Source organism: Brachyhypopomus gauderio, unplaced genomic scaffold, assembly GCF_052324685.1.
Source record: "Brachyhypopomus gauderio isolate BG-103 unplaced genomic scaffold, BGAUD_0.2 sc107, whole genome shotgun sequence".
In the NCBI taxonomy this organism is placed as follows: Eukaryota; Metazoa; Chordata; class Actinopteri; order Gymnotiformes; family Hypopomidae; genus Brachyhypopomus; species Brachyhypopomus gauderio.
In genome coordinates, this window is record NW_027506928.1 from 185,675 (window position 1) to 197,500 (window position 11,826).

Here is an 11,826-nt window from a genome sequence, read left to right on the forward strand (position 1 = left end):
TAATCGATAGACCAGTCAGGCAGCAAGTCTGTGTGAACTTCTCACTCCGGTTATGTTTGTTTACGTCCTCGCGCCGTGACTCGTTCGTTCACGGTGAAACCGAGTGGAGTGTCTCCAATAGCAACCGTGCATCCAGTCAGCACGCAACACGCGCCACTTGTCCGTAGTGTCGCAGTCGCGCTTCACGAGACCTCCCGGTCAGGACAGACGCGCGTGCTCCATTGTTGACGTACCATTGTTGGCACGCGTCATCACGCGTCATAGGGAAACCAAACTCATTACGCGACGCAACTTGTACGTAACGATGTATTCATTCAGGAGAACTTCTAAACCTCTGAGGAGAGCCAGCCGTTAGGTGACCTGGGACACTACACGCCCACAAACTCAATTTTAACTCCATTTGAAAACAGCTAGGCAAGAGTAAAACCCTGCAAAATGATGACCAATGTGCTTTGAAACATCTGAACATCCCGAGACTTAACACAATGTAATTTTGTAATTTGTGAAATCAGTGTTGTGTAGTGCGAAAGGTGCTGGTAGTGAGAAAAAATGAAACAAAGCAAACATGCAGTCCTGGCGTAGTTTACAGAGCTGAGGAGACGTGGGTGCAGGTATCAGTAGTTTATTGACAGTCGAAAACACATTCAAACACAAGCCGCTGAAGCCATCGGGAGTACGATCCAAACCCACAACAAAGCGGCACGTGGAGCTAGTGCTCGCCACGAGGCCGGACGAGAAAGTGCAGGATAGCTAGCTTCAGAACTCCGTGTGGAGAAGGACGTCTCGTTCCGGAAAGGGCCGTGCAAAGTGGTTTCAGATATCAGACGGAGGTAAAAGGGGGAAAAAATGCAAAAAATAAACGGCACATTTGAAAAGAAAACGATCGGTATGGAATACTGCAGGCGTGTGAGAGCAGGTGGCGTCGCCAGCTCTGTCAGACCGAAACGAACACAGACGAGAACAACTCTGCATAAACAGCACTGGTTTGGGATCAGGGGGATCGGTACCACTAGCACTGCCCTGCACTCAAACTGCTGCCTTTTGCAATGAGTTGATGTGAAAGCTCCACCCATAACTACTGTAGTCCTTTAATCCTTCACAGGACAGGAGGGAGGCAGGCAGGGGGAGAGGGAGAGAGAGAGAGAAAGAGAGAGAGTGGATACAGACAGAGAAATCGGGTGAGAACGGTTTAAGGCACCACCACTGTTGGTTTTTATTAACTAACAAAATAAATAAGTTGTACAGTGAGCGTTGATTTTTTCGAAGCTTTGATGTTCATGTCCATTATAAAATGTGCGAGTAGACAGCTCCATGAGGAAAACCTATTTGTGACATTCATCTTTTGTTCTACAGAAATAAACCACGCCCCCTTCCTCATCTCCTCGCAAAAAGAAAAAGAAGAAGAGAAATCAAGCGATGAGGATTGTGGAAGCGACTCCGTGTCAGTGAGAGTGAGTCTGTTTAGTCCTTCACATCCAATGGTTGATGGCTGGTCACATTCCAAAAGCCAAAAGAAAGGAAAAAAATGTTTTTTTTTCGCCCATTGATGTGATTAGAGAGCGCGCAGTTGTACCTCCTGCCCACTAGAAGACGCTACCTCAACGGCGTGGTCCAGCAAATCGGCTCTCGCCGCTCTGACCACCGCCTCTGCCTGACCCAATACCACCCCTGGATGAGGGTGGGCCACGCCCATCTCGGTCACGCCCCATTCCATTTCCCATAGGGCCTCTGGGTCCACCAGGGCCACGGTCTCCACGACGACCATCTCCAGCGCCCCTGGTTTCCCGCTCTCTGGCTGCTCTCGTCTTCTTCTCCTCCACGTTGAGACGCACCTCCCCGCGGAACATGATTGGCTGCAGAACATAGTAAACAAACATACGATTGGCTGTCAGAAAAAGTAAACAAACAAAATCGCACGTTCGTACGCAAGCAGAGAACCCTGCGTGTCCGTCTACAGACGTGTGTGAGGTTTCCCTCCAAACACGAGACCCACACACCTTCGCTCCCAGAATCCTCTGCACAGGGTCCGAGTCGTCAAAAACGACAAAGCCGAAGTTGGGCAGCTTCCCGCCCACGCCCTTCGTGTTGATACGCATCTCCACCACGTTCCCGAAGGCTGAAACCACAACAGCTGCCATCAGTGCACATATGACCACCAACCCAAACCCAAGAACTAGTACACACTCAGAACCACCGCCATCTGTGAACAACTCTGCTCAGGAGGCAACTAAACCCCAAATACAGATAAAAAGATGTTTTTTTTTTTCTTTAGAGGCTCAGCCACCATTCTTCTGAGAGTTTTGGAGTTTGTATATGAAAACTACTCTTATAGGATTTGTGAGGCACTGATGATGGTCTGAAGAAAACAGCACTTCAAATAAACTTACCACCTCATGTATCTTTATACATATGTGACTGCACAACTGCAGCTGTGTGTGTGTGTGTGTGTGTGTGTGTGCATATGTTCTCACTCATGAAGAAGTCCTTGAGTTCTCCCTCGTCGATATCATGAGGAAGATTCCCCACAAACAGCTGGTGGTTGTCCGGGTGACGCACTGACCTCCGACCCTCTAGCTCCCCACTGTCTGAGTCACCGCGGCCTACACACACACACACACACACACACAGGAATTTGTAGTACAAACACTCCCCATTACACACTTGCAGGTCTGGACCTGTGTGTGAGAAACACCATTACACTTAGTTTTGTGTGCGTGTGTATGTGCGTGTGTGTGTGTCACTGACCTTTAAAGCTGAAATAGGGCTTTGACCCCTGACCTTCTGCTGAAGCTCCGTCTAATGACAGGAGAGAAACAGGACTCAGTCATACAACCTGCTGTGTGTGTACACATATCAAGTGTGTGTACCTGCTGTGTGTGTGTTTTACCTGGTCTAGATCCTCTCGGGACAAACGCAGGTCTCTCCCGTCGCTGGTCTCTGGTCATCGGGGCCTCCTGCTTCACCTCCACCCTGGGCTGATCAGTCCAAACACCTCCACGTTAGCTACACCCACACTACACACACACACACTACACCCCACCCAGACTGGAGACCATACGTGTATATGTAAATGTGAAGAGGTGTGTGTGTGTGTGTGTGTGTGGGGTTCTGAACTGCAGCTCACCTGCACACTCTGAGCTTTGACCACGTGCGGTGGAATTCCAGAGGCAGGCAAAGTTCCACTAGGGGGCAGGTTCTTACTGGTGACCGAAGCCCAGGAGAAGGTCTACGGACATGACCGACAGCGTCAGTAACCAATCCAAAGCACCTTCTCAAAAGTGAAGGTTCAAGTTCCAGGTCAAGTTACAGCTTCCACTGTGTAGAGGTCCCACGTCACACGGTCTGCTTCAGCAGTGCTGCCCACCAAGGGCCAGCCCACCAGACACGTGGCCCACTGTGCTGCTCACTGATTGTGAAACGTGAGCCAGTGTTCACACACCACGTGGGACCCTGACTCTACATTGTGCTGACTATATTCTAATATTCTCCAATATTCTCAGTATACGATACTAAAATTAGAGGTTCTCCAAACAGAGAATCAAACTGAAAACACTGAACCAGAGAAACTCAACAGGTGTTCTCTGGTTACCTTGGGAGGTTCAGGGGTTTGAGGGGGCGGGGTGGGGGCAGGGACAGGAGTGGGTGTGTCCTCCTCTGGCTCTTCTGGAAGCTTCTCTTCAATGTCAGGCTCAGTCTCCTCCACCTGCAGCTCCGCCTCCGGGGTAAGCTCCGCCTCCACCTCCTGAGAGGTCTCTGGCTCAGGCTGGGGTTCAGGCTCCGCCTCCGGGACCGCCTCTTCCTGCTGTTCCTCCACCCCATTGCTGTGGAACACAACTGATAAATAAGTGACTGTCCACTGGATGTGTGGGGGAGTGTACCTGACGGGTGGATGTGTGGGGGCGTCTACCTGACGGGTGGATGTGTGGGGGCGTCTACCTGACGGGTGGATGTGTGGGGGAGTGTACCTGACGGGTGGATGTGTGGGGGAGTGTACCTGACGGGTGGATGTGTGTACCTGACGGGTGGATGTGTGTACCTGACGGGTGGATGTGTGGGGGTGTGTACCTGACGGGTGGAGGTTCGTAGTAAGGTGTGCTGGTGGGGCAATCCATGGCAGGTTCAGGAGAGGTGTGAGTCTCCAACTGCTCTTCCTCAGCCTCCTCTTCCTCAGACTCTACACACACAAATCACGTTACAGGTCTTGTAGTCATGTACCACAGACTTCTCACAAAGCGTCTCATGATCAGGCACAGCCTGCAGACGGCAGGGTGAAGGGTCAGGGTGAAGGTTCAGGAACACCCTCCAGGGTTCTTACGCTGAAGACATTCACCTGTGAGGGTGTCGACCTTCACATAACATGCTCAACACTGGGATGTTGTGATATTTTTAAAAATGATGCTTCAGGTGTGTGCACATGCATGCATACACACACACGTTTGTGACTGCAGTGTGTATTTACCCCCTAGTTCAGCTTCAGAGTCTCCAAACACTTCCTCCTCATAGCGGAAGATATCGTTGTGCACATAGAACTTATTCACAGCAGATCCCTGTTACAGGAAATAGAGATAGAGATAGATAGATAGATAGATAGATAGATAGATAGATAGATAGATAGATAGATAGATAGATAGATAGACAGACAGAGATAGATAGATAGATAGAAAGAGAGAGAGAGGCTCAGCATCTAAGATCAGAGATGATCATGAATAGCAAAACCACTGAAAAGTGTGTGTGTGTCTACCTCAGGAGCGAGGACAAATGTCTGCATGAATCTCCTCATGGGTCGGCCGCTATTGGACAGTTCCCCCATCACCTGGACAACGACCCCATCACCCAAAGTTGCGTGGGCATCAACATGGCGGATCTTGGTGTGACACTCACTGAACTGGAGTGACATCACCTTCTTGTGGATCTCCTGTGCGCGCACACACACACACACACACACACACACACACACACACACACACACACACACACCTTTATGTTTGCGTTACTCCCAAACCTAAGCAGCCAAAATCATGTCCATGGAGCATCTAAGCTGTTACACATGATGATTTATATCCATAAAGCAAACGTGGATCAACTATTGGTGATAAGATAAGAACAGAGAATGAATATGAGGACAACATTCATAAACAGATGTAAGGAGGTTAAGCGTCTGTGGAACTACACCAACACTACATGTAGTCCACGTTTAAGCGGATGAGTGTAACGAGGACAACATTCATAAACAGATGTAAGGAGGTTAAGCGTCTGTGGAACTACACCAACACTACATGTAGTCCACGCTTAAGCGGATGAGTGTAACGAGGACAACATTCATAAACAGATGTAAGGAGGTTAAGCGTCTGTGGAACTACACCAACACTACATGGAGTCCACGCTTAAGCGGATGAGTGTAACGTTATTAACGGCTGATGTGATGGAGATGCAGGTGAACTTCCAGCATTACTGTACACCAGTACACCCAGTCATGTGGTCTACATGTGGTTACCCAGAACGAGCACAACAAAACGCACTGGTATATGACCTGTCCGGCTCCACTGTATGATAACTCTTAACTCTACAACTCCACACACCCCTACATGTGGTCACGGTTCACACTGAAGAACCCACTGTTCTTTGATTCCAGCTGGAAATGAGCTTGGCACCTCCACCATGTACCCAACCACACCTCCACCATCACCTCACACCCAACCACACCTCCACCACCATGCACCCAACCACACCTCCACCATCACAACCATGTACCCAACCACACCTCCACCATCCACCCAACCACACCTCCACCATGTACCCAACCACACCTCCACCATGTACCCAACCACACCTCCACCTCCACCATCCACCCAACCACACCTCCACCTCCACCATCCACCCAACCACACCTCCACCATCCACCCAACCACACCTCCACCATCCACCCAACCACACCTCCACCATCACAACCATGTACCCAACCACACCTCCACCATCCACCCAACCACACCTCCACCATCCACCCAACCACACCTCCACCATCCACCCAACCACACCTCCACCTTGTACCCAACCACACCTCCACCATCACAACCATCCACCCAACCACACCTCCACCATCCACCCAACCACACCTCCACCTTGTACCCAACCACACCTCCACCATCACAACCATCCACCCAACCACACCTCCACCATCCACCCAACCACACCTCCACCATCACAACCATCCACCCAACCACACCTCCACCATGTACCCAACCACACCTCCACCATGTACCCAACCACACCTCCACCATGTACCCAACCACACCTCCACCATGTACCACACTCACAACGTTGGTCACACACCCTGGCTGTTCCAGGTAGCCGTGTTGAAATTCTGAACAAGCCCCTACACACGGAGCTGAAGACCCCGTCATTAACGTGGGTGACTGTACAGGAAACACTTCAACCCAGACAGCTCCTGAAGGGTGAGACTGATGGAACTGGGCAGGTGTAGAAGGTCTAATAGCCTCCAAAGCTTGTAATGTCACCTCTGAACTGTACATTAAGATACAGGGGGTCCTCGACTTACAACATCGATCCCTTCCTACATCACATCGTAAACCGATTTTCTGTGTAAGTTGGAACATACGTACATACTGTACGTAAATAAGATACTGTAAGCATTATCCTATCACCTATCCTAACACAGTAATTATAAAAAAACACAAAGTACATTTAATAATGAAACAGGAATAATGAACAGTAATAAAAAGTTTATGTTACGACATTTATGCAAAACCACTTAAGTTGAAACGAGGCTTTATACAGTAAATGGGAGATGTGTCGTAACAATAAAAACATCGTAACTCGGGACTGACGTAACCCGAGGACCTCCTGTATAGACTACAGCTACACAAACTCCTGTGCCTTAACAGTTTTCCTTTGTACTGGTCTTGTGTGTAGGGTTTGTGTGTTCACTCTGAACCCCACATCATGAACAGTTCAGGGTCAGCGGCCGTGATGTGGTGTGATGTGGAGACTCACGGCCTGCCCGTACACAGCCTCTTCTGGGGTACCGCTGCCGTCCAGCCCACCGTGCACATACGACGAATTTCTCCCATAGAACCTGGGGCAGGGACAGGCGGGAGACGCACAGAGACAGGAGACACACGAGGACGGGAGACACAGGGCAGATAAACACATCCAGTGGAAGTCAAAACATTATTTGAAACAAGTAACTTAACAGGCAGCTGTATATAGTGTACGCAGTGTTTACAGCAAGCCTACACCTCCTGTACGTAAATGACCTCAAGGACTGAATGACACAGCTGTTTGGGTGCAAGGAGTTACCAAGCAGCCCACTGGTACTTTAAATAATTTAATCCACTAACAAGGTCGTTCTCTGGTTGTCTGGCCATAACCGTGGAGCACAGGCAGCGTGAGGGCTGCTCACCTGTCCAGTACAACGTCCACTCACCTGTGCAGGTAGTCGGGGGCTTTATTCAGGAGTGTGTAGTACTGCCTCACAAACTCGCGCCCTACTAGCAAGGGGCTCGGTTTCTCCATCACCATCTCTTTCAGGTAAACAGGATGACGCTGGAACACAGAAGAACCGAATATTCGCGTGAGCTGCACCGCGACGGCGCGCGCGCGCGACGGCACAGAGCAGCGCGTGCAGGGGAGCGGAGCCTCGAGGCCTCACTCGGAAACGCGCACTTATATAATCCCCTCAGAGGGGCGAACAGGCCGCTGCCGAGAGCGCGATTAATCGATTATAACAGGCGCCGTCGGTATTGTGCGTGACGATTAGTTGAATAAAAGTGTAAAATTGTACTGGGCTAACCGGCTAGTGTGTTCAGCCAGGTAGGAACAACTAACCCGACATTAAAGTGGTCAGACTGCGAATGAAAGACACCGTGAGATTTATCCAACAGCACGAACACCCAACGCGGGCGGAGACGATTATTCGACCCGCTAATGACTTCAGGTTGATCTCCGTGAGCTGGTTCAGCCGCCACGCAGCTCACAACACAAACAACGACACACGCAAACAAGCTAACAGGCTAATGTAGCGGCTAACGCTAGCAGGCTAACATAGGAGCTAATGCTAACAGGCTAATGTAGCGGTTAATGCTAACAGGCTAATATAGCGGCTAACGCTAACAGGTTAACATAGCATAAGCCCCTAACAGGTTAACATAGGGGCTAATGCTAACAGGCTAACATAGGGGCTAATGCTAACAAGCCAATATAGCGGCTAACGCTAACAGGGCTAACATAGGGGCTAATGCTAACAGGATAATGTAGCAGCTAACGCTAGCAGGTTAGCCCCAAAAACACAGTTTTTGCTCGAGTCGACGTGATCCGTCGGTGCGCTTGGTTCGGTCACAGAAGTGCCGCGGACCGGCCGCAGGTCTGAACGGTGTACCGATCGGTGCGGAGACGCCACGACGACGACGACGACGACGACACGAGCCGACGGAGCGGCGGCGCGTGCGGAGACAAAGCCGAGTCGGGACCAGCCAGACGCGCTAGCGCCGCTCCGCTAAAGGGGCCTCACCAAAACGACGACAGTGGTCCGACAGGCGCTGCTGCTTCGCGGATGCTTCACGAGAACAAAGCGACCGCTCGTGGCACCAGTCTGCGGGTGGGATGATCGGGTTTACCGGGAAACACTCGGTCGTTCTCGCGCACACACCGCCTCGGCGTCTCACCCCCTGCAGCGCGCGCAGGGAACCCCCAGTCGAACGCCGACTGTGACGCAAAAGGAGTCGTTTTCCCGCCGGGGTCGCGGGAAAACGACGTCACGTAGTAGGACGAAACACAAATGCACGTTTGAGAGGTTGCTAGACGTGGGCGAGAATCACCTATATCACCACGTGTACCACAACCCAGAATGAACGTGGAGCGGGGGCGTGGGAAGATTCTACCAGAGGGTCTGAGGTTTCTCCTCTTCAAGATACTGGTAGCTCACTAGAGTCATAACATCTACTATAATAATCATATAACATAAATGAACTCACTAGAGTCATAACATCTACTATAATAATCATATAACAAATGGACTCACTAGAGTCATAACATCTACTATAATAATCATATAACAAATGGACTCACTAGAGTCATAACATCTACTATAATAATCATATATCATGAATGAACTTACTAGAGTCATAATATTACTATAATAATCATATAACATATAAATGAACTCACTAGAGTCATAACATCTACTATAATAATCATATAACATAAATGAACTCACTAGAGTCATAACATCTACTATAATAATCATATATCATGAATGAACTCACTAGTCATAACATTACTATAATAATCATATAACATGAATGAACTCACTAGAGTCATAACATCTACTATAATAATCATACCATGAATGAACTCACTAGAGTCATAACATCTACTATAATAATCATAACATAAATGAACTCACTAGAGTCATAACATCTACTATAATAATCATATATCATGAATGAACTCACATAAATAACTATTGTAATTGTAATAATCATAACACACAAATTCTGTTGACCAGTCAAACATCTAAATCTTCCTATTATACACAAAGGACAAGGAATGTGTAAAAGAGATCCAGACCAATCACATCCAGTTAAATCACATCTACTTTCACCAGCAGAAGAGAGAACAATATTTCCCAACAGCCCAGATGCAGTTCCCAGTGCTCCCATTACTCACTCCAGTTGTGCAGTGTGTGCAGTGAGGCAGTGTTGTGCAGAGTTAGACCTTTACCTGCTTTACAAGCTGCTTTATCACTGTGGACATTCTCCAGTGAAGAGGTACGTGTCATGCTGCCTGGCTCCAAAGACTCTAATTCCCAGAAATCCCGGCACCATCTATCAAAATCTTCGTCCCCTCAATATTAGACCCCTATTCCCCATTTCACAGTACTTAAAAGTCAGAAGTTGTTTAGTAGTGCCAACAACTCTGTTGGGAAGCATACTGAGTGTTTATCCCACCAACAACACTTGGACACGCCAGGATACGCCAACAACATCTGGACACGCCAGGACACGCCAACAACACCTGGACATGCCAGGACACGCCAACAACACCTGGACACGCCAGGACACGCTGACAACACCTGGACACGCCAACAACACCAGAACACGCTGACAACACCTGGACATGCCAACAACACCTGGACATGCCAGGACACTCCAACAACACCTGGACACGCCAGGACACGCTGACAACACCTGGACATGCCAACAACACCTGGACACGCCAGCAACACCTGGACACGTCAGCAACACGTGGACACGTCAGGACACACCAACAACACCTGGACATGCCAACAACAACTGGACACGCCAGCAAAACCTGGACGTGCCAGGACACGCCAACAACACGTGGACACACCAACAACACCTGAACACGCCATTATATTATATATATATATATATATATATATATATATATATATATATATATATATATATATATATATATATATATATAATGTTATATTTTTGCCTGTATAATTTTCTGAGGGCAATGAGAGATTTATTTTCCTGAGATAGGGTCTGTGATTATATACTGCCCTCTTGTGGCTGCTTTATTTATCATCAGTCATCTGCATCATTTCTTCTTCTAGAAAGACCTTCATTTTAGGAAAAGAACAGCAGACAAAGAGCTTCAAAAAAGAAGTTTATTACAAAAATATATATCTGTATTATATTACATGTAATATATATCGACATCTGTCATATTCAAATGCTGTTGACTGTAATGTGCCATGCTGTCTGTGGTGTTTGGTGCAAAGGGCTTTGCTGTCTGTGCTGTGTGTGGTATTTGTGGTGTTTGGTGCAACGGCTGTGCTGTCTGTGGTGATTTCTGCTCCTCTAGTGTGTGTCATCCTCCACAGCGTCTTTGATGTTCTGGAGTAGTGTGGAGAAAGAGGGCCGTCCTTGAGGTCTCTGGACACACACACACACACACACACACACACACACACACACACACACACACACACACACACACACACACACACACACACACACATACACACACATACACACACATACACACACACACACACACACACACACACACACACACACACACACACACACAACCAGGCATACGTATACGCAGACAGACAGACACAGACACATAAACACAACATGAAATAAGTCAACGACATGTAAAAAAATGTCAATAAAATATTGAATAGGCAGAACACACACAGCCCTGCAGGTGGAGTGGGTGTGTCACCTCGTGCCAGCACTGGAACATGATGTCATAGATGTAGGCGGGGCATTTGTGTGGTCTGTACAGACGTCCCCCTTGTGACACCTCCTCCACAACTTCAGCATTGGACTTATTCCCAAACGGAGTGCGTCCATCTGAGAACACCTCCCACATCAGCACACCTGTGCACACAGAAACACCTCCCACATCAGCACACCTGTGCACACAGAAACACCTCCCACATCAGCACACCTGTGCACACAGAAACACCTCCCACATCAGCACACCTGTGCACACAGAAACACCTCCCACATCAGCACACCTGTGCACACAGAAACACCTCCCACATCAGCACACCTGTGCACACAGAAACACCTCCCACATCAGCACACCTGTGCACACAGCTTCAGGCTCGTGTTCAGTGCGGGTCAGTACTGAGTGTTCAGTGTTCAGGCTCGTGTTCAGTGCGGGTCAGTACTGAGTGTTCAGTCTCGTGTTCAGTGTGGAACAGTACTGAGTGTTCAGTGTTCAGGCTCATGTTCAGTGCAGGTCAATATTGAGTGTTCAATGTTCAGCCTCATGTTCAGTGCGGGTCAGTACTGAGTGTTCAGGCTCGTGTTCAGTGCG

The 11,826-nt window shown here is 48.7% G+C and overlaps 2 protein-coding genes across 3 annotated transcripts in view; both read right to left on the bottom strand.

Moving 5' to 3' along the window:
* Nucleotides 1-606: 606 nt before the first annotated feature.
* LOC143497340 (ras GTPase-activating protein-binding protein 2-like) lies at nucleotides 607-8,710 on the bottom strand. Of its 2 annotated transcripts, none has more exons than XM_076993242.1 (13): nucleotides 8,528-8,710; nucleotides 7,445-7,563; nucleotides 7,012-7,093; nucleotides 4,742-4,915; nucleotides 4,460-4,547; nucleotides 4,066-4,174; nucleotides 3,590-3,821; nucleotides 3,125-3,226; nucleotides 2,888-2,975; nucleotides 2,746-2,796; nucleotides 2,472-2,600; nucleotides 1,998-2,116; nucleotides 607-1,853 (listed from the first exon to the last, which is right to left on the bottom strand). In XM_076993242.1, the coding sequence occupies exons 2-13, from the start codon at nucleotides 7,537-7,539 to the stop codon at nucleotides 1,599-1,601; spliced, it is 1,524 nt and encodes a 507-aa protein (XP_076849357.1). In that variant the 5' UTR covers nucleotides 7,540-7,563; nucleotides 8,528-8,710; the 3' UTR covers nucleotides 607-1,598. The 2 variants fall into 2 exon arrangements, with proteins under 2 accessions (XP_076849357.1, XP_076849358.1); XM_076993243.1 differs by lacking the exon at nucleotides 8,528-8,710 and adding an exon at nucleotides 7,846-8,118.
* A 1,933-nt stretch (nucleotides 8,711-10,643) lies between these two features.
* The window catches only part of LOC143497354 (tyrosine-protein kinase TXK-like), a 12,458-nt gene continuing 11,275 nt past the window's right edge, over nucleotides 10,644-11,826 (bottom strand). Inside the window, exons 14-15 of the mRNA XM_076993259.1 lie at nucleotides 11,224-11,381; nucleotides 10,644-10,925 (exon numbers count right to left, since the gene is read on the bottom strand). Of these exons, the coding sequence (XP_076849374.1) occupies nucleotides 10,851-10,925; nucleotides 11,224-11,381 (233 nt within the window). The 3' untranslated portion in view covers nucleotides 10,644-10,850. The remainder of the gene's footprint in view (nucleotides 10,926-11,223; nucleotides 11,382-11,826) is intronic.

Bases quoted from the DNA above. Each gene is read 5' to 3' on its own strand.
- LOC143497340 (XM_076993242.1), bottom strand. From the start codon at position 7,539: ATGGTGATGGAGAAACCGAGCCCCTTGCTAGTAGGGCGCGAGTTTGTG. The intron at 4,548-4,741 runs GTAGACACACAC...TTCCTGTAACAG, and splicing joins CATTTGTCCTCGCTCCTGAG to GGATCTGCTGTGAATAAGTT. The intron at 2,601-2,745 runs GTCAGTGACACA...GTGTGTGTGTAG, and splicing joins GCCCTATTTCAGCTTTAAAG to GCCGCGGTGACTCAGACAGT.